The 22,056-nt window shown below is 51.7% G+C and overlaps 5 protein-coding genes across 5 annotated transcripts; 3 read left to right on the top strand and 2 right to left on the bottom strand.

Moving 5' to 3' along the window:
* The first annotated feature begins 1,033 nt into the window (after positions 1-1,033).
* CSUI_008644 (uncharacterized protein) lies at positions 1,034-2,919 on the top strand. Its single transcript, XM_068068771.1, has one exon. It carries the CDS (start codon positions 2,535-2,537, stop codon positions 2,769-2,771), a length of 237 nt encoding a protein of 78 aa, XP_067919257.1. The 5' UTR covers positions 1,034-2,534; the 3' UTR covers positions 2,772-2,919.
* A 568-nt stretch (positions 2,920-3,487) lies between these two features.
* Positions 3,488-11,255, bottom strand: CSUI_008643 (thiamine catalytic domain-containing protein). Its single transcript, XM_068068770.1, has 6 exons — positions 8,558-11,255; positions 7,682-7,817; positions 6,698-6,876; positions 6,326-6,434; positions 5,230-5,327; positions 3,488-4,621 (listed from the first exon to the last, which is right to left on the bottom strand). Exons 1-6 carry the CDS (start codon positions 10,112-10,114, stop codon positions 4,451-4,453), a joined length of 2,250 nt encoding a protein of 749 aa, XP_067919256.1. The 5' UTR covers positions 10,115-11,255; the 3' UTR covers positions 3,488-4,450.
* On the top strand, positions 11,129-20,637 carry CSUI_008641 (rna recognition motif-containing protein). Its single transcript, XM_068068768.1, has 12 exons — positions 11,129-11,276; positions 11,871-13,161; positions 14,010-14,436; positions 14,928-15,076; positions 15,936-16,111; positions 16,759-16,846; positions 17,703-17,801; positions 18,294-18,359; positions 19,002-19,130; positions 19,493-19,567; positions 20,024-20,251; positions 20,384-20,637. Exons 2-12 carry the CDS (start codon positions 12,133-12,135, stop codon positions 20,438-20,440), a joined length of 2,523 nt encoding a protein of 840 aa, XP_067919254.1. The 5' UTR covers positions 11,129-11,276; positions 11,871-12,132; the 3' UTR covers positions 20,441-20,637.
* On the top strand, positions 19,135-19,332 carry CSUI_008642 (uncharacterized protein; the record flags this gene model as incomplete). The annotated part of the gene is made up of 1 exon (XM_068068769.1): positions 19,135-19,332. A coding segment is annotated over exon 1 (102 nt), but the record flags the coding sequence as incomplete, so codon positions are not given.
* A 462-nt stretch (positions 20,638-21,099) lies between the features above and the next one.
* Positions 21,100-22,039, bottom strand: CSUI_008640 (uncharacterized protein; the record flags this gene model as incomplete). The annotated part of the gene is made up of 1 exon (XM_068068767.1): positions 21,100-22,039. A coding segment is annotated over one exon (198 nt), but the record flags the coding sequence as incomplete, so codon positions are not given.
* Between the last annotated feature and the right edge of the window lie 17 nt (positions 22,040-22,056).

The following is a 22,056-nucleotide window of genomic DNA, read 5'->3' as shown; positions in this document are numbered from 1 at the left end:
AAGTGAAGGGGGGGCACTGCTTGTATACTCGAGCGCTGTTTCGGGCCGACACCGCGGCATACTCGCGTTGCGCTGGGTCGTCTGCGTGGCGCGCTAAGTCGGCGGTAACGCCTAGACACAGTCGTTGAGACGAGTGATTAGTGCACATCGCTGTGGGTGTGTCCGGACCCGCCCCCCCCTCCTAGGTGCGACAGTTGACTGACAGGAGAGCTACGGGTGCTGGCGACTCGGCTACACGAGCCCGGGTGAACTGCAGCGACAACAGGAGACTGGTCCTGTCTCTGGTGTACGATTCTTCTCTTCGGCGCCGACTGACAACGATTTCGGCCGAAAACCTAAATCGGAGTACCCGCAGTTATCCCCAGCTTTATTGTAGTTTACGAATGTCTCTGTACAGAGAGACTCTGATGCGCTGAGAGTTTCTCAGCAGGTAAGGGGACGAAATGTTTGAGAGGAGAAAGAACAGGGGTGTTGTCTGACGTCACTCAGTGCACCACTGGTTACCAGACTTTAAGCCCTACAGTTATGTGAAGGAAGACCTCTGGTTTGTTTTCATCCCTGATGAATGTTAATCTCTTTTCCTGTTCGCTGTATAGCAAGGACACTCATTTTCACGTGGAGATGTCTTCCTTCGTCTCGATTATCTTTCAGGTGAATATGCTTAAGTTTCTGGATTCGATATCGCTGCTGGCAAGTGGTTGGTAGGGCGGGTTCACCACTCCGCTCACCGGAACTGCTGTCTTTTTGTAATACCCTGTAGTTTGTCGCTTCTGTAGACGCCATTGTGCAGCGTGGCGTGCATCACCCATGTATCCGCCTAGGAACGATTTTGCTCATTTCTTGCGTGTTCCTTGCAAGAAAAGATCACCGTGACTCTATTTGGCCATGCTCTCGGCTGGTGGGAGGGCCGGGCCTTGTTGGTCATTCAAGCAGGGGGCACGTACCGGTTGTTGCAAGGGGGGGGGGGTGGAGATTAATTGACTGCAGTGAAGACTACACATGTCGACCACAAGAGTGGGATTCGTCGGAGACCGGCAGTTGGAGAACCTCAACCCGGGGGTGCTAGGTAAGACGAAATACAAGGCGTCTGTATTAGTGAGTGGAACTGGTAGAAAAGCACCCTAAGGGGGAACGCCTACGCAGTGGAGAGGCAAGGCTGGGCTTGCTCGTGGGTGACGCGGTATCGACAGGACAGTGAAAATCTCGAGGCGTCGTTTTTGAAAAGCCGTCGCTGCCCCCGCGATACTCTCGTCAGCGTCTCAAGAACAAACGGTGATGCCTGAAACACGGCTAACTCCGACGACGTCCCGTTACCGGTGTCGAGATGATGTAACTCTTTTCTTAACCGAACTCTCGAGTCTTTTGCACGTCGGAGTCCTTTGACAGTCTGCCCGGGATGCGCACTGAACGGAAGATGCACGATGTGCACCCCCCAGTCGTTATGATACAATCCGAGACGCCACTAGTCAAAATGCACTCTCAACTAGACTCCCGATCTGCCTGAAAAAGAAGTCACAGCTGAGAGTGCATTTTGATTAGCGGCGGTTCGGATTGTATCATAACGCTTGGAGGGAGCACATCGTGCACCCTTCGTTCAGTGCGCAACCGGGGTAGAGTTTCATAGGACTCCGGCGAGCAGTAAGTGACTTAAAAAGAAAAAAACAACTGATTATCCCTCCATTACGCAAGTAGATAGCTTCTACTTCTGTAGGATCCGTGTGCTACTTGGTAAGTTCCCGAACCCGTATGGCAGTGAAGGTATGGCTGGTAAGTCTTTTTCACGCTTGTATTATCTTGGTTCTCAGAAATCTGGAAGCTTCCGGTGAGAGAGGCCCTTAAGCGAAGCCAGCTCAGTCCCGAGCGGCGGTGTGAATGGCTTGGCAGGGGACGAATTTGACGCCAGTGTGAAAAGTTCAGGAGGATGAGACTCGAGCAAGTGCTGCTGTCTCTTCGTCAGTGATTACACTTCTAAGAAAGAGTTCTCGAAGCTGTAAGCTGGTATGAATCCGGCACGTGAAACTGCTTCAGTGCGCGCAAAGTACTAGACGGAGTCGCTACGCACGGCTACCGCATCGCCCTGGTACAGTAGGCGACGCACGTAAGATCTCCGGAGTTTCCCTTCCGTGTTGAAGACTCAGACACGGGTGCGCTAACGTGATTTTCCAAGAGAAGAATTTTTCCTTTCGCCCTGTAAAAGTAAAATCCACAGCGCGGGGGTGGTTTCATCATGACACAATGTCGGGGAGTGTAACGAAGTGAGGCGCCACGCATGTCGCGGTGCAGTGCCCGGGGACCGAGGTGTGGGTGTCCCCCGCACGACCGCAGTTGCAGAGTGTTTCATGGCCCTGTTCGCACTTGTCCTTGAATCGTGCTCACAAGCCTCCAGTCCGTCCCACGGAATGATTCCCTCGATTCTTCAAACAGACGGTCCCTGCTTCAGTCGACGTTCTCCTCGCAGTCTAGAGGGCGACCTACACAATGGACCCTGATGCCATAGTTTCGATGCGTACAAGCACAAATGCGCTTCAGCATACATGTGCAGGAACCTAAGAATCGTGCAGCTATCTGCCGTTAGTAGCGACTCAGGGCTTTCTAAATGCAGGCGAGCGTCCCCAACCCGTGGCCTTAGCGTGGGAATTCCCCAGCCAGGACACCACTCCCCGCCCTCGTATTCTTGGGTGTCTGCATCCCGGAATGTCAGCCAATTTCTCGGAGCTCAGCGAAAACTGTGTATTCATTCCGTGGTGTTCTGTCCGACACCGACCCGTTGAGGGGTTAGTTTCGAAACCACTTTCTCGGTGCAAGCAAGCTGTTCCACGTACAACCCGGGCTGGGCCCGCTTTGGGGAACCGAGCGCTGTTCACTACGCTGAGAACAGATGTTACATTGCCAGCTGGACGCGGGGGCGCCGAGTCGCCGCGTGGACGCATTCACCCGCGAAACTGGGCCAAAGCATGAATTGTAGAGGCTTGCTGCCGTTCTCCTTCCATCCTTTTTCTCTGATTTTCACTTTTTTAGTATCTTTTTCAGACCGTCACTACTTCAATTTCCGTATGGGATAGCAAACAACGCTGAACCACCAACTTCAGCGTGATCTGCTATTCCTCTGCGTGTTCGCTGTTGAAAAGTGTTTTGCGTATCACGCCTAGCTCCCCGTGTGTCAGATTGCTAAACTGGCCTGCAGACGCATCACGTGCGGTACAGCTTCCTCAGTAAGATGAAGAAGGATGTGTCTCAAGCACAACAAAATAGGGCCCGTTTAGTGTACATGCAACCGAGCAAACCCCTCTCACTGACCACTGCTGAAGATATGCCGGAATACAGACAGATTACACGTGTCACAGCTTTGAGCAGAACTGGTAATTTGGCAACCCCCCACACTTGACTTGGCACATACGGAAAACCGCACCCCTAGTGGGTACACACGCGAGTGGACAAACCCTTCGCGCCAATTGCCCCACCGCAACCGTGTACTATCACTTGATGCAGGCCTCCGCACAAACTGTGTGTATGCACAAGGAATACACGACTACGAACAAAGAACTAAACCTCTCCAAAACTCTGTACACTGGCACTTGAAATTCATTGCCAGCCTTCAGAAAAATCAAGGGGGACGACATGAAAAAGTGGGTCGCCGCCCTGTCGCTAGACTACAACAGCTTTCCAATTAGGACGAAGACGCTTACACGAAGGGTAGTTGTCATCGCCCTGAAGCAGACGCAAAATGGTACAACCTTCTACAACTCGATATACAAGCCGACCCCTGCGATAAACTGGACCCTGGGGTGGTACGGATACACGAAATGGCCAGAGAACTACCTGCATCGTACGTACAACTTCGCTGCTGAACAACAAAGTCAACCTCGAAAAGCCCGCACGCACTGCATGAACCCCGCTCACCCTCTAGCGCCGACGAGACACACTGCTTTGCTTTTGGGTTGGAAAACGTGTACCCTTTTCGACAGCAGTGCAGATTATTGATCTCGTCTCTCTTGTCAAGTAAGGTACGACAACAGTACCCTATTTATACGTAGACATCACGTCCTGAGCATTTCAAAATATCTGAATAGGAGCGAGATATGAGTGGGCTTTACCGCCCAACCAACATGTCGTAACACTGCAAGCGACCGTACAATGCACTACAAAGACCTGGTATCCTCATCAAATGTAATGTACAGATTTGGTTGCATGCCTGGCGTTTGGACGCGAGACGGAAGACAAGGAAACAATGCGATCAAAAAAGGCAGCCGGCAAAGCTCAAGTATACCCTCGTTCTCCAGGTGCTTCTAGAGAGTGACTTCAGAGAGCTCCTTTAAGTAAATCGGCTCACTGAAGTAGGACCGGAAAGGGCCCGAAGCCAGCAGTATGAACAGACAGGCTTTCGTCAAACCTCGCTCTTCCGAAGAATCAACAGAGCCATGCCTTCCTGAGAATGCACGTGTTTGCGGAATCAGCATTGATGTGAAGTCAACAACGGGGGAATGAGCTCGCCTGACGGTTGCAGTCTCATTTGCGAGTACCACAACATAGGAGCATCAGTAGAAACTTCAACATCCTGTTCCTCGCCTACGTGTTCGGAATTATCCCCCTGCTCGGTATGGTCTCCTGGTCGGAGAGCGACCTACAAAGATGAGTTAACCATACAGCAAGGAGCCACCTTCATTGCTTGAGAATACACGCGAAAGCGAAACACCAAGTTCCCAACTGCGACCTTTCAAAAAAAAAAGTATTTGAGCAGAACAACAAGACGGTGAAAAACAACAGATGAAGACTGCTTCGAACAGGTAATTCTGATAGACACAGCTGAACGGCTATTTGACACGAAAGTACGCTGTCCCGCCTGAGTTCCCGAAGTGCTGACGCCCCCTCACCGGGGCTTATGAATAGACACATCAGTGTACAGACTGACCAGTTCGTACGACTGAACAACCCTCATCTATCTGCATGCGGTCCGAAGAGAAGTATGACTCACTGGAAATTGCCCGACATTGAGCTCCCGGGATCCCAGTGGCTCAATCTGGAAGGGAGATACCCCAGTATGCCACATGAACACGAACAACCAGATGTATGCCTGCGATAGGCCTCTGTCAAGTGTCTCCAATACCCCCATCAATGAGAAAACGACACGGGCTTTTCCGGGTGGACAGGCTTGAGTCTCTGTGTTGCAGTTTTCTTGTTACCACTACGCAGAGCGTCTTGACATAAAATGGGAGATGGGGGAAGGCCTACTTGGTTCGACGTTGAGATAAAGTCTCCGAACTTGAGCCGCATGCCTGGCTTTAGATCCCAACGCAATCCGGTTGTTGTTGCATTGCGCGGGCTGTCACCTTGGGGAAGGAGTAACAAACACCGACAAAGAGAACGGCAGTGCTGCACCTTTCTACCCTCATTTTTCAAGCACCACGATACGCAAAGGAAGCCGCCTTACACATCGGTACACACTCCTAGCGGCAAGCCTACATTCCAGAGGTATGCACGTGCTTGGTCACCCGCAGTATGTACCATCGACAAGTCAAAGCACATCAAAGAGACAAGGACCCATGGTAACTGCTTTTTCTGCAACTCACATGAACTCTAACAACCATCGTAACAGGGATGACACTCATCATACTCCCACAACGGTACTGATGCCCCGTACGTCCCGCCATTGCATCTTCCTGTTCCAGTCCGAGGATCTCAAACGCTAGCTGTGCTCTTCGTAAGCATCTGACTGGAAGGGGCGTCACAGTTCTATTACTTGCTCGGTGCTTCTATTACTTGCTCGGTGCCTGCACCGAATCCCACTAAAGAGTACGAGGGAGTGCGTCTGTGATCGTCAAAGTTACCTTACATCCGTACTACGAGCTACTACCACTGGACGACAAAAGAAAAACATACTGCTGTCTGGCGCTCTACGTGGCGCACCCAGATAGTATTGACTGCGACTGCGCACTCTGCTTAAAGAGAGCTGCGTATCGGAAATGAGACGCCGGAAGACACAGGAAGTATTCTCCTCCCTTTTCCTCCGCCTGACAGAGCAACGGTGGAGCCCGCACGTAATGAGTAACCCACGATCCTCCTTGCTCGTTGGCAAACAGGCAAACAGCCGAAAGAAGGGAAACCAACGGGGTGATGGCCTGCTCCACGTCTATCACCCGAAAACCATCCGGGTGCAATATGTGATCGTAGCTCTTTCGAATTCGATTGCTTGCGAAAGCGTACAACTCGCAACCCTCATTTTCCTCTGCCTCTTCATCGTCGCGTTGCTCATTTCAACAGACCCTATGATATGATGCCGTGTAACAACGCCAGAAGAACTGCAAAAAATAGTGTCTCGGCGACTAACCAAAAGGAATAAGAGCACAGTGGCGCGTCGTCAGAAGCGGAGAAAGCCGTATACGCGTGGTGCCTCGAGGCACAAGGAAACAGAGAGAGTCTTCTCCAATCAGAAAGACCTGGCAGACCACAGGGACACGAGGCGATACCAGGCAGCAGCGTCCAGTCAGGTGCGCAATAACATCGATACCAGTACTGGCCGCTAGTCTCACATGTGTGCCGAAAAACGTGGATCAGAGCGAAGTACATGGAAGGAAGCTTCCAAGTCTCTTTGAGGTACGACGACACCTGTCCACGCGACACCGCCAAGCCGAAAGCATGTGAAGTACCGTAAGAGGCAGGTCCACCACTGCGGTTCGCCCCTCCGACGAAAACTCGTTACCTGTGGCATCTCATGATTCCCCTGGCTTTGTGAATCAAAAGGAGGACGGTTCAACACGGGCTTTCCACGGGTCTCGGCTGTTCTTGACGGCTCGTCCTGTTCTTGCTCTCGTGCCGCTCCGAGTTTGTGCAGAAAATGCACAGCGCTAATGCTATGGTCAAACCGGCCTCCAATAGCGCCTATTACCCAGAAGACAGTGAGACGCACCGATAGCTAAGAAACACGCACCACGAACTGCGAGGCCGGACCTCACGCAGAGAAGCATGCACGGGCACTTCCCTCTAGTCCTACTGCCATCACACGGTTCGCCTAAACAGGTGGTTATCCAGGTCCATAGTCGGTTGATACCTAGCAGTCCAGAAAAAAAAAACACCTTTACAAACAGCTGCTATGACACACGTTTACTGCACTGTTCTCTACGTTTCCCGGAACAGCTGTAACTCAATGGGCACTTGTATGGAATTGAGGGAAAGCGTGAGAAACCGAGGGTACCGCCAAGAAGTGACAGCAGCGCCTTCTCAGCTTCGACGACGCGTAAGTGGACGAGAGCGTTAATTCTCTATTCAAGGAACCCGGTGCGTCTGTTCTTTCAGGGTGGAAAGAGAAACCGACCAATGACACGAGAAGCAAGAAAAAGAACTCGGGACACTAGGTATGTCACCAGACATTGCAGAATACAAAACAATCAATGTTGCAACAGAGCAGTTGATCTGTGCCTAATAAAACTGAAGCCACGACAAACGCGAGTCCGTATATCCCCCTTTATTCAGGACATCGGCCGTGACAGACTGAAGACAGTTTGGACTACTTCGTATGCGCGACAGATACGCATGCCGTAGCGGAGTCGCTGTCTGCTTTGAAAGCGAAGCTTGCGTCTCAGAATTTTCTCCGAGATCTTTGCACACCGCAGTACAGATACGCGCCCCCCCGCCCCCGTTGTTGAATTCTCACCAGTTGGTTTCCATCTCCCTGTGCAAAGCTCACCTAGAATGACGACCACATCGGCTCTCGAAGAGCACCTGGGCTCGAGCAGAAGTTTCCATGCTTTCTCTAAATCTGAGAGGTCCTGGTTCTCCCACTGAATCACTTCGACGTGTCGGCGTCGGAAATACGACTTTGCCTGAGCGGTGTCAAGTTCACTCGCAACAGAAGAAGCATGGAGGCAACGATGAGCAGAGGTCATCAAATGAAGGCGTATGCTTTCGTGCACGCGCGCGCATACCGCCAGTACCAGTGGCTACTTGCTTAGGCACATGCTCTGACGGGAAAGCACTCAACAACAGGTTCTTCTATAGAGGCAAAGACTCCCTCCGGGTGAAGAACTATAGTCGGATCAAAAACCTGTTCGACATGAAGTTTCCAACCTTCCTGATTTCCTGAGAGAGTTTAGATTCGATACCTAGGAAAGTGTTTAAGCCTACCAAGTAGTAACAGGAGAGATACGGGAGAAGCAAGAAAGATGGAGACAACGCTCTAAGTCCATTTTCATAGTGAGCCCGCAGTAACGAATAGCGTGAACCGTAAAAGTACAGATGGAGTTCTGTACTCCCTTTGCGAGACCTCCAGGGGGCTTCAGGGGAAGAACCGGACAACTGCGCGATCAGACTGATGAGTGAGAAAACGCCTGCTCTTTCCGGTATCTGCGAGTCGTCTCTCATCCGCGTCCTCGCGCGATCTGAACAGGCCTATGGTGTTTCTTTGATGTACGGGACTTTGACTGAGGCACCGCGACAGCTTCATGCGCAAGAGGACGTGAGTAAAGGCGGTGTTCATGCCCGGGAAGTAAACCAAGTAAGCCTGTGCGACCCGAAGGGTCATGATGAAACCGTAGGGTCTGGCGCGACTGGACATCGTCCTTACCTCCTCTGTTAGTGAGTCGAGATCTCCGCAGATAGCCTCAGGCAGCTTGTCAAGTTTCACGCGGGCGCGGTCGATTTCTGGGAGATCAACAGCCTTTTCCTCGTCATGACTTAGCTGCTGTCGGAGTTTTCTAAGCTGCTCACGTTGCTGGGGTAAGGTCTGATGGTCTTTTTCCAGTTGATGAGATACATGCATTTCCATTTCTTCCTGCAACTGCAGTTGCTGAGAACTCAACCGAGCGGCAAGCATGTCTTTCCTTCGGGAAAGAGATTCTTTCCTGTCTTCAATGTCCTGCTGCACCTGGTTCTGAAACAGCTGATAAAGAAAATTCCCGCCTCCATCTGCAACAAAGTATGCGTCGCATGATTGGAGCAGATGGGCCGCATACGCAGGGAGAGGTCTATTCAGAATAAGAACAAAGAGTCGGCCACACCGGGACGGCTCTGGTTGAGAAAGGCAGGAGGTATTCGTACTGAAAATCGGTGACGGAGATGAAGACGGAGAGAGAGAACCGCATGTAGAAACAGAAGAGAACGACGAATATGGAGTTGAAGGCGATGTCGGCGATGACGAAGGTACGATAGTGGAAGGCGCTGGCCCCTCAAGAAAGAACCTTTCTAATCTTCGTAGATCTACAACAGTACCACTTTCTGTCCTATTCTCCGCCCGCCCATCCTTCGCTCCACCTCCTCGGGAGTGGAGGTCTCCCCCGTCCGCATTGCGAGGTTGACTAGTCGAAAAAAGACTGCACTGGTCTTCCCTACACCGGATCTTTTCCATGTCTACGTGAACACGAGGCGAGTGATGAACACGATTCGCCATGAACGATTTTGAAATAGAACCTGAAGAACAGAAACGTCTCCGTAGCCAAAAATCGGTAGTCGCTCTTGTTGCAGGAAATGACTTGACAAAGCAGTCTACACAGAAAGGAGGCCTTTTGGTCGTCGAGATGTACTTGCCGCTGCTTCCAATCAGGCCGAGTCGACACAGAACATCATTCTGTTGATAAAATGTAGACGGGACCCCCGTCTCCGCAAACAAATGCACGGGACAGTGGCTCCGCGCAAATGCACACAAGAGGTTTCCGTATTGTCCTACCAAGTCATTTTGTCTGAATCTCTCTTGAGAAGAGGAAGGAAACCTCACTGCGGAGAAGTATCCCGGCCGGGTTCCAAGCCTTGCTTGTAATGCGCGGGTCTGAAAAGCTACCGTGGGTTGTTTTGTCAAGGACGGAGACACGGAAGAAAGTGTGATTTTTGAAAGGAACGCAGAGGCTGAGGAGAAGAAATACCTGCCCGGTACAGCGTGTTCCCTCTTGACAGATAAATGGCCAGGTGAAGATAGAGAGGCAGAAAGAACTGAAAGCAGAGAGAAAACACTGGCTCGTGTTACGCACCCAGTCTTCACTCGTTCAAAAGGAGGCTTCTTCCTGGAAGGAACCGCTTCCTTCGGGGTACACAACACTAAACTCGAGGGCACAAAACGGCCGCGGCTGAGCCGGGGATGTCGGGGCGGCAAGACAAGTCGTGAAGAAGCTTGACGGCTCAGGAGGTACATGTTGGGGACTGAAAGGACAAAACAACAAGCAGTACAGGGCGACCGAGTAAATCCCACCTGCCTCTAAACCGGGATGCACACATGTTCGGCGGACACACGGAATCACGCGTCACGATGCAGCGGTGTCTGGTCTACTAAATCTCACATGATCTCCTTGCTGCAGAATCTTCTGCTTTCTCTGTAAAAGATACCTCAAGCCATAGAAACCTCTAGCCTCTCAAACGGCTCCGCAAGGAAGTGGAAGCAGAGTAATGCTTCCTCGAGGGCCACCTGGCGCCCATACAGCACAACGTCATGCCCAAAACAGGCACGTAGTTCGCGTCAGAAGGACGGCGAAGCACCGAGGGTGCCGGAACATGCAGAGGCTGCTGCGCGCGTCACAAGGGAAGCGGCGGCCGGTTTGATGTACCAGAACGGTCGCGCTGCACTGACTTCATCGCCGGAGACTCTCAGGAACCCGCTTCGTTTTGGACCCGGAGACGTCTGCCCACAGAAGACGACAGAGAAGAGCCACGAAGACGTGACACGCAGATGTGTGGAAGCAACCCTCCGCTTCCCTAAGGGAGGACAATATCAAGACTTGGCGCAAGCGCAAGACCTATAAAGGCGGCGAGCACATCGGGCAAAGATATGAGAGGGTCCGAAAAAAGCGAACAGTTTTCGTTTGCCGAAGGAAAGCCTGCACCCGAGAGTTCTCAGTGTCGACAGAGGGAAACGCACACAGGCAGCAGACATAACACCAAAAATGACACGACGGAGAATGGTAGAGGCTGCGGACCGATTCGGGAGACAGACTGACTTGTGCTGGGAGATGGGCTGGGTTTCTGATACAGCAGTTGCGGAAGTAACCAGACGCACAAAAGGGTTCCTCCGGTTGGCACCTGACAGCGGCGTGTGTGGAAAAAAAGAAAAAAGAGGGAACAGAAGGGCTTCGGGGATGAAGGAGCCCGGCACGAGCTATCCGGGACAGTCGATGCTTCGCGAAGCTCCCGCGGCCGGCCCTCACCATTCTAACGCAGGCGTACGCGACATGCACAAGAGACTTGGAAAAAACCGGAGCCAAGGACGGTGAAGCGCCGTTATCGAGGACAAGGGTAGCGGAGAAACTCTTGTTAGCTCTATTCGTTGCTGTTTTTTTCCCTTCGCTTCGGTGTGCTGCCAGGTAAGTCAGGCAGTTGGAGAACTCCCGCCCTGTGTAGCACGTGCAGTGAGGTGTACTTTATACTGTCCCGACTCCCTTGTTCTGGTACTCGCCGGTTTTTCCTGCAGTCAGCCTCTCCGTTTCAGTTCTCTTGGTTCTCTCAAGTCTTTTCAGAATACGGAGAAGCTACCTTAGAGGTGGGGCGCGCCCGTTCACTGCACCAGAAGCGGAAGTTCTAGATGTATACTGCAAATGACGCCGCCGTGTTTTGAGGGTGCGGGAAGTATTCCTTGCTCCCATGCAACCTCCGTGATTGATCACACTGTCCTTGGCATCTACGTAGTGGGCAATTCACGTTCACGAAGTGTTTTTGAATATTCTTGGGAAAAGCAGCACTGCTTGCATGATCCCGGAGACCTGGCACCGTCCTTTTGTACGCGGAACTGAAACGGAAGTGTGCGACAGGAACAAAGGAAGGACAACCTCCACTTTTCTTGTCTTTCGGCGGAGCATTTCCATTATTCACAAGTTGCGGATTTTCGGCGGTTCACTCAATGAGTCGTGGAACGAAGCAGTCCGCACGTTCTCAGACTTTGCACGTTTTCCCTCATTCAGGCTCAGAGAGGATTACCCGGTCCAACGTGAATTCAAAAGTAGTCGTCTGTCCGCTGTTAGGCGATCGAGGATGCGTGGACGCGGTGCACAAGTACGCGCGATGACAATGCAGCAAGACCTCGCAAGTGGGTAACTTTCGCGTCAGCCAGTCTGGTCAGGACTTCGTAGCTTCCATGCAGGAGAGATTTCTTTCTAGTAGCTTTTCATCAAAAAGGAAGCGTCATCATTTGTTCTGCGAACTCTACCGAACTCTGCTCGAAACATGGGTGAGGAACAGAGGACGGATGTGCCGAGGGTAAAGAAGGGTGAGAGAGAGCAGAGGCATGAGGAGGAGATGGAAACCAAGGCCGCGGCCATCAGTGCGAAAAAGGCTGGTGAGGCCTCCGACAAGGGCAGTTCAGATGGCGCAGGCCAGACACAAACGAGAAAACAGGAAAAGCAAGAAAACACCGTCGGTCATGCGACAGGCAGTACAGCGCCATCTGTGGATAGTGTTGCCGGTGATCCCAAAGATTGTGGGACGCAGAAAAGACAAAATTCAGCCGACTCACATCAGGAACAAACAGACGTGCACGAAGAAGCAGAGTGGTATCTCGTTCTTACGGAGGATGCCATGGCTGTATTACAGCAGCAGATGCAGCAGCAGCAACAAACGCAGTCCTTCCCAAGCAGAGAAGCTGTCAGTCCGTCTGACGGTAGCAGCACGTGCTCGTTCACTTCATCGGCAGAGGTCGCGGGCACTCCGGCAGATTCGGCTTCTGCTGGTTCACCGAGTGGAGCACAGACATCCCAGAAGTCTGGAAGTGAAGGCGCACCAAGCGGACAAGACGTTATTGGCCCTTCAGTACTATCAGCTCCGGCGCATCCAAGAGAGAGGAAGCAAGGAAATCAAGGAGTTGAGGCAGGGGGAATTGAAGGAGGGACAGGGACGCAGCCGGTGGTAGGGCCGTTAACGACTAGCGCGGTTCGAGTGTACCTTCAGCACTGTCTTATTGATGGATATTCCCAGTGTTGGCGACAGGGTATGGAGAGTTGGCTTCCTCTGTGTAACGTCGAGGAACTCAAGGCTGTCCTCCAGGCTTCAGGAGAAGAGGAGACCGAAGGCCTGGCAGCAGAAGCATGTGATGGCAGTAATCAAGGAGATGGACAAAATAGATATCGTGGGGCACAGTACGGTGGATCGGAGAGAAAAAGGAAACTTGACAACATTGCTGCGGAGATGAAATACGTCACACCCGAAGGTGTTCAGATGGTCTTTGACGAAGAGGACAAGACTTGGAGGACAGCAGAGGTAATGCCACGCCTGTCAAAACTGCTGTGGGCGCAATCCCGTTGGATTAGTCTTCACTCCAGGAAAGTATTCAGGACATCTTTAGTGACTAGAAGATGATAAAGTGAACTTACAGAGGGGAGAGAACATTTTGTCCGACGTGCTCATTTACAAGGCAGAAAGAAGAGCTGGGGGCGGGGTACTGTCTCGCGATATTAGCTGGAGGCCCAGGCAGGACAAGCTGGGAGATTTTTGGAGGGCTTTCAGTGGTGTCTTGAGCAGATAAGGAGGCAGTCACTCTCGCTCGGGGCGGCTTGCTTAGCAGTGTCGTCTGGCGGTCTTCTTTTGTAGATTAGGGCGTGTGTTGCGCTAGGAGATGACTCTGTGCGCCGTAGTGAGCTTTGCGGGCGGCTAACGAGCGTGTGACAGAGTAGCGTGGCCTGTTCATTTAGATTGGGCGGATGGGCAAGTCAACGGATAGAAACTCCATGAAGTGAATCATCTGCACTGCCTGTACGGCGCGGTATGCAAAGGAACTCAAAAGAGTGTATAGTAAGGATATCGGCGAGCATGCACAGACGCTATCTTTTTATGGTGAGGTGCAGAGACCCGCCAGGTAGACGTTCACTTTCGAAGCCGATGGCAGACTCCCCGTTTCCTGACTTCGTGACTTCTCTGTTCGTACATGTATTTCGAGAAAAGAGGAGTTATTTTTGTATGTCGGTGATCAGCTGTGGTGCTTTTCCGTGTATTGAGATCACTACCGATACCAACTCACACTGTTTTTCTGCTTGTTTCTACGGCCCCGACGAGTTGACTTCTGATTTTGTATCGTACTCTTGCTCGTGCGTCTGGGTTCACTGTCTCAGGAGTACGAGGCTTTGCGTTCCCTTCTTGAGGACGCAGACGCCAGTCTAACAGCGGCCAGTTGGAAAACACAACAAGGTCGACGGAAAGCTGGACAAGCGTGTTCCCCGGCGGTAGATTCACAAGATGTCCAGATGGCCTCTGAAGCTTTCGTGAATGCGCAGGGAAACCACGGCGGGGGAGAAGATGACAAGGATGATGAGACAAACAAGAAACTGGACGGCGCAGAACGCTTGAAGAAGGAAGCCAACGCAGAGAAACGGCGACTGTATAGGCAGCGGCAGAAACGAAAGAAAGAAGAAGGGCGATGGGTTGCCAGTCGGAAAAATCCTAACATTTATGTGTCCGGGTTACCCCGAGATTGCAAAGAAGAGGAACTCGCAGAGTTGTTTAAAAAAGCAGGAGTCTTCAAAATCGACCCCGAGACTTGTGAGTACGAATTGCCATATTACCGTTCCCCTCATTCGAGTATGATTTGCTCAGTCTCCTCAGAAGTTGGTCTCCTCCTGACGCATGACTCTAACCACTAGACGTATGTATGTATGTATGGATGTCCCAGAACTGCAGCCCTGTTGAACTTTGCTTCTCCTATCCAGTCTTTTCCATGCACCCGTCACTCGTTCAACTACTAGATGACTACACCACAACAAGAAACGACCTCCGCGAGCAGTGGTTCATCTGATATCTCTCGAATCCTAGGTGGACGCGCTTCTCCATGTCTGTCTCAGCCTGCATTACTGTAGGGGGAATACTCTGTTATCGTGTCTACTGACCTATCTACATCCCAGATAGGTAGGAAGATGAGCAAGTACCCGATGACACTTTGAAGCAGACTTTTGCAACGCGTGTGCCGTAGAAATAATGGCGACACCGGGGAGAGGTAGCAAAACTAGAACTTGCGTTGTGTTCTTGCCTTACAGTGCGTCCGAAAATCCGCCTTTACACAGACGAGACAGGGGGGTGTAAGGGCGACGCGCTGGTCTCCTTTGTTCACGAGAGTTCGGTGGAGATTGCCATAAAATATTTCGATGGCGCCTCATTCCGTGAGGGAGGACCATACATCTTGCAAGTAAAGAGAAAACATGAGTGCAGATGTTTGCGTGATTTTTCTCCAGGAGACTACACATTGGCATTCTCCAACAGCAGACGTGTTCGCCCGGTGTGGATTCATTCTGTGTTAAGTCTCTGACAGTCAAAGGAATGCCCTGTCTTCACTCTTCGCTAGTACCGCGTTGTCGGTCATGACTCTTTGCAGTGCCTGGACGCACAGATGAAAGACAACGCCAGTCGTTTCGATTTGAGACTCTGCTCTTGTTGCCGCCTTTCTTAGGCGATTCATTTAGACACATTCCCTGAGACGCAGCACAGTCGCCGTTAATACGGCTGGGTCATGAACACATACACATACGCACATCAGGATTTGCCTGCGTGTCGCGCCGTCGCTATCGTTTCAGGATTTCAATTTCTTCATAGGAAAGCGTTCCGCTGCTTAACGTGTGTCGCAGACCGGTGCTGTGGCATCTTCGCCTAGCCGCTTGAAGACGAAGAAGGTGTATCTGCGCACATCCGTCTGGCCCAACAAATCAGTTATGCCTTCCTAGTTTGAATGTGTGCGCTGCGTAAGAACAAACACTGGTGTGAGAGCAACTCTATGACAAGGCATTCTGTCTGTTTAGCTTCTTAGGCTCAAAGCGGACGCTCTCTTCATCAGCCTTTCTTTGGAACGAGTGCAAACCTTTCAAATTTATTTTGGATCCTCTCGAGTGCATATCTGTTTGCCTTGATATTTATACTCTATATGAGAGAAGTCTGTATACTCTTGTGTCGGAGGAGGCATGTCGGTCTCTGTGCATGGTCAAACAACATAAACGTAGATTCAAACAGCTGGCAATGTTGCTGTGTGGTTCGACTGACTTTTCGCTGTGAAGGTACAACGGGCTGAGTTCGCGCCAAAGCAAACTGGGACTGCCGACTCGTCAGCAGGGGGCCAGACAAACTCGAAAGAAGGCGCCCCGAGCCAGAGTTCTTCCGGAGCCAACGGGGGATCCCGGCCTGCAAAGCGAGACCGAAAGAAATACCTCGCTGCAAAGTATGAGCAGGAGCGGTGAGAAAGGGGGTTCGGTATTGTGAAGTGTCTCTGTTTCTTCATTACTGTTTCGGCTTCCTTCGCATAGCCAGATGAGCCTGTATTGTTGAAAGATTCTCCTTTGCTTTTCTTCTCTCTCTTTTTTCTGTCTCTTCTAGTTACAAAGAGAGACAGACGAATGTGAGCATGATGCAGTCTGTGGAAGTGGGCTTTTTCTGGCCGTATGTCGCCAGTGGCCTCTTTTGCGGTGATTATTGTTCCGCTGATTTGCACGTACAGGTGAGCACTTTTCCTGTGCCTTGTATCCTGTGAAGAGGCTAGTAGCGCGCAATATTGCCACCCCTATGTGGTGCGGGACTGCGGAAAAATCCGCCGTATACATGTGTGTTGTTTTATGATTCACAGGTGTCTAATCGCAGGTGTGGGGGCAGGCACAGTGTATCCGGTTGGGGTAGTGGATAGCTAGGTGTCTTCAGATCGGATCTGAGCAGACAGGATTCGTGAATGAAGTGTTAGTACTGCTGGCAGCCATCAAGAGTCAAGAAACTAAGTATTAGGAAGCGTCGCTACGGGTGAACGAGTTCAGTGAGGAAAGCGAAGTAAGACTTGCTGGAAGGACGAGGAGAGAAACGGAAGATACGATGGGCTCTCCGTATTCCGTTCAGGTTGTTGAGTTGGGGCGACGCGATAGATGACGGCACAGGGCGCCGCATCATCATCATGAAGCCTACATATTCGAGTGAAGAGGCTGCTGTACGTGAACGACAAACATTTTTTCTCAGATGTGCACGCATGGGGGTGAACGCTGTTTCATTCCCTTTTTTAGACTCTTTCTGTGCAGGACCACTCATGTGTATGCGAGTGTTTGGCGGCTATATTACACGTAGTTGAATCGGTCTTTGTAGCCGGAGGCTGTCCAGCATTTTCTTCGGGCAAAGTAGAACTCCAACCCACACGCGAAACCGCAGCCAAGAGGGATGGTCGGACAAACAAGAAAGGAAAAAAAGGAAAACGGAGAAAAGCAGGAATCAGGGAATCACACGAATGACCATGTGATAGTCAGGATTTGCAATAGTGATAGGAAATCGTGCTGAAAGAAACCCCCGGTTCGGGTGCGCCGTGGAAAACACTCGTCGGTGTTTACCATTCAGGTTCTCCGTGGCGCCTGCTCTTCGTGCCTGGCCAATGGAGGATGTGTCCCACAAGAGCAGCGGCAGTCGTCTGCACAAGTTCATGGATAATCATTCGGCCTTCCTGCGAAAAAAGTAGCCAGCCGTGAAGGGACACCAGGTCCTGAGCACTGACTCAGGGGGGGGAATGTCCTCTTGTCTTCGGCGGTGCTTTTCAACCATGCGTTGTCGTGCAGTGGCAAGGATCTCAAGATAAGGACATTTTATCGCTTCTTTTCTAAGCGCTCACATCGTCGTACATGCGATGGCCATAGTGCAGCACCATGTGGTTGTCCTTGCACCCGGACTGTTGTGTCACTTCGTCGTCCTTTTGGTAAAATCATATGCAGGCTCCTAGCTGTAGGCTCATGGGGTGCTTTTCTCCGCAATCGCTCTGCACGCGTTTTGTTCTCTTCTACACAATGCTTCTGACATGGTAGGTCTATGAGGCAGGCGATCCGTTCTACGAAGAGCTACGTCAAGAACTTTTCGACGAAATCGTTCAGTTTGCTAAACCGGACAAAGTCACTGTCATCCCCGTGAGTCTGCCGTGAGGGAAAAGGAACCGCGTGTTTCTCCAAGCGCATCTACATCTCATGGAATGTCCGATCTTTTGCAAGTGCAGAAGTACAACGCACATGGGGGAGCGGGCGTGGTAACTCGCTCGACCCGAGGTCATTCATACTTCTGTTCGTCTCATCTGCAACCACCAGGATATGCGACGCAAGAGCATGGAGACCCCCTACAGGAGAAAGGTGCTGTTTTCATGCATACATACACATTCTTGTGTTTTTGAGGCCAGTTGTATACTTCAGAATAGCGTCACTCATTGCCAACAAGGTCTATGGAGCAAGTGAACGAGACCACGTGCATAGAGGTTTTCTTACAGGATGCATGCGGCGCACAGGGGGGTTTTGATACCTTCTGCAGACTTGGTCATCTCATCCTACATCGCTTTACACCGGGCCCTCTCAGTGTACGGTACGACTGCTCGTGTTCAACATTGTCTCACTCAATGCTTGCTTTCGCAGAGGCATGTTCAAGGCCTTGCGTGCGTGAAGATGAAGACGGCGGAGGACGCGGAGCGCATCATTGAGGTCCGTCCCCGCTGGTTCCCCTGGCGTGTAACCGACGGTCAAACATGGCTTAGTGGCTTGCTTCAGACGGATATAGCTGACCAATCACACCCAGGCTTGTGTCTTTTTCTCTGTACGCGAAAAGGCGGGAAGAGAGCAACGGTACCTTGCTGAAGAGGTTGCCGAAGCCAGTCCTACCACCGCTATAGAGGAACGCTAGTCAGGTAGATTATGTAGCGGCAGAGTACATCTGCCTGCAGATTTTACTCCGGGCAGTAAGACTTGAAGTTGTTCTGAAGTGTGACAGGTATCTCTTTACCTCGTTCTGACGTAGCGTTAAGGTTGTTGTCAGTTTTGTCTTCCTCTTTTTGTATGGACGTAGTCCGTCGTCTTTGCTGACGCAAGGGCAGGGTTCTTTCCAAACAAAAAGTGCAGGCCTCCTCCCAGGGATCTTGATTGTCTTCGGCCGTAGCCGAGCATGGCAAGTGCCCGGAAAAAGTGACAGCAGACATACGCTTTAGTATCATGGTGTGTCAGCGGAGAACTAATGTCCGGTGTGTGGTCCGTCTTTCTCCTGGGTTCATGCCCAAGAAGTCGGAGCACTCGACTCCTCATGTTCTTCATGCATCGCCCCCCCTGTGCACGACATACTATTTTTTTCAGCAATTTCGAGGTCGCTTCTTCGACGGGCGCCAGCTAGATGTCTTCTTCTTTGACGGGAAGAGCGACCTGAAAGCGAATTGCCTACCGTCGAACAGGCGGCCAGCCTCTCAAGATTCAGCTTCGTCCGGGGTAAGTCGTAGTTCTCTCCTCTCGCTCTCTGAGAGATTCGAGTCTTCCGCGTGCAATCCCCGCCCAGTAACCCGAGCATCGCGAGAAAAATAGTGTTCCATGAACAGCACTGACACATTGGTACCACGCGAAAGATACCTTTCTCGTCGATCATCTCAGACTCTACTCCCTCTGAAGAGGACCGGTGGACAAGATTTAGTGGGGAAAAGGGGCAGGATACAACGAGTGAACGGCTTAGGGAAGTGCCCGCGACACCCCCCGCGCGTGCGGGAACAAGAAGCATTATGGTGATAAGGCGGCGCTGCCGGTGCCCGTCCAGTGTCAGAGCTCTCCTGCTGCGGTCTCCGTTTCCGGCGTATCAGGTCAAAGGGCAGTCGTCTGTCCTGACACCGAAAATGCTGGCTCCAGGAGGGTTCGAACAAGAGGGTTTGAACAAGGTCAGGACGCCGTTACGTAGGCAATGGAACACTACAAGGCAATACAAACCAAGCGTACGGTTTGCCATGGGACTGAAGTCAGTGTGAACTTTTCTCTCGAATGGTTCCTGACAGATGATGCTGTTGTCCGTGTGTGTAACACGCGCCTGGTGTCTTCCCTATCATGAGGGCGCTAAGGTCAACTGTGCACAGGGATGGTGTGCAGTGCTTTGTATATGAAGTATTACAGGCAGTGAACTCGCGACCTCTCTGTGCTAGCCTGAGTCGCAGAGCTCATGCTTTCGACGTAGCCGCATCCTGAGTCACACCTTCCAGACGTGATGATGCAGCGACCAAGACGTCGTGGTTACAGCAGTCCGATTTCCGTGTGCACACCTTCCAGACGTGATGATGCAGCGACCAAGACGTCGTGGTTACAGCAGTCCGATTTCCGTGTGTGCTGGTATGGCTTGACAGACACCTGTGTCCGTTGCAGCTTTGAGTGCGGTATGCGGCACGGAGGCGCCCGTGCTACCAGCTACCCGTGACTTGGAAGGAGTACACAGCAGGGACGGCGGGAACGCCCCTACCTGCCCAGGAGACGAAGACGCTGAACAGGAGCGGCTCGCTAAGTTTGGAGTAGGTCGCAGGATATTTTTTCTGACAGCATGCCAGTACTACAACTTGTCTCTTACATACTACTGTGTAAGCTGGCTTAGGAGGGCACTAGTGCACACTGGGGTGTGCGCCGTCCTCCATTGGTATGCCTTGACTCACCCGAGCTACCGGTGCAGTTTCACCCTAGATGGGGGTTCGCCTGTGTGGTTCTGTCGGCAGGACTGGATCGACGAGCAAAGCAGTGACGAGGAGTTCGAAGTGCAAACCGAAAGCTGACCGCACTGTAGAGTAACAAAGTCTCTGTGGGGCACCGCGGCGACATTCTTACGCTATCTACGTGGAACAACCAGTCGAGTTCATTGTGTAACAGTGACGAGCCACCAGCAAAATGAACCGCACAGCGAAAAAGCTGTCTGTCGCGGCTTGGCGCATGTGCGGTAAAATTACTCTCTGTTTACAGCCAACGTTTCATACCAGTTAAAGAAACGTCGTTGGTTCAATCGCCTGCGAGCTAGGATACACAGGTCGACCAACTAAATAGTTCCTCCATGTTTTCTCTTGATATCGAGTCTCAGACAGCTTCACGCTTATCAAAAAAGTGCGGGGCAGTTCACTGGCTCTCTTCGCAGTCTGGAACTCCTGAACTACTGGTCGCCAGCAACCGCAACCGGCCATGAGCCGCCTCCGGAAGTGATACCCAGAAACCCGGATTTACTACTACTACTGCTTTGTATCAGCGCAGAAGCCTTCATCTACGTGCCGACGTGCGCGGGAACAGGAATATTTCAACCACTCCGTGGGGATACCCTAACAAAACGGAGTCCCCTCAAGTTCACCGCTCACCTCCAGCTCTGCTGTCCCACGAGGTTTCCTGGAACATACACCTAAAACTCCCTTACCCAGACACTGACACAAGGCGTCAACCGCTGCTTCAAAAGGTTGAGAGTCGCAGGAGGGCACCGGAAAAAGTGACAAATGTAGTCCAGACGGTCGCGTAGAAGAGTGGAGCGACATAAATCACGGTACAAAGGGATTCCAGTATCACGCCCTGCCGTTACGATAAAACCTAATCAACGGGTTCAACGGCGCATACGTTCCCCCAGCTTGTCGAGAGAAATGCGGGTGAACAAGGCCTTCTGCAGCCTTCAGAAAAAGACTAGTGTACAAAAAACTCCCCTTCTGACAACAACTAGACGCCGTCCACCGCTCCCCCGGTATTTCGTCGAGCTCCCATCCACCATGATTTTGCGAGCCAGTTCCCGCGCCCTTCTAAGTCATCCCGCGACGTGAGAACGAGTCAACTGCACGAGTACGTGAAGCACTTTAGAGTGTAGTCAGCAGTCATAGGAGAATAACCACGGCAACAGCCTATACCGACGGACGGTCAAGGGGGCACTTGTTACACCAGCTGACGTCACAGGGAATTTGACGAACACCGAGGGTGGATCAGGTTACCTGTTGCATGAGCACAGTGAAAAACAAATAGGAAAAACGGGGTGTATTCGGCCCCCCAGTAGATGCCCTAGCCTCTAACTCCTCCCCGATCCACCGTTTCAAGTCCGCGGCTCCCAGCACAGCACCCAAGATGCTCTGTCTCGAGAAAGATCCACAGCACGCAGCCAATCAGGGCTGTGGCTGCGACAGCCCTGATTGGCAACATGAATACATCTGGAAAATTAGCAGTGGACCGGACTTGACAGAAGAAACTCTTTCAGCTTGGTCCGTGCGAACACACTGTTATTAGACGACTGGAACGTAGCGACACACAGCAGCCCTGTGCCGCCTTCGGACAATACCAGACATCGTACAGCCCGGGGAAGGAAGAAGAGGAGCCTGGACTGCAGGGCCGTCACTTCTGCTCGCCTCGGCAGTGCCTCAAAAAAAAAAAAAGA

This window comes from Cystoisospora suis, assembly GCF_002600585.1.
Source record: "Cystoisospora suis strain Wien I chromosome Unknown contig_4900, whole genome shotgun sequence".
NCBI classification, from domain to species: domain Eukaryota; phylum Apicomplexa; class Conoidasida; order Eucoccidiorida; family Sarcocystidae; genus Cystoisospora; species Cystoisospora suis.
Note: the sequence above shows the minus strand (reverse complement) of the source record. Positions and strands in the feature narration are given on the sequence as shown.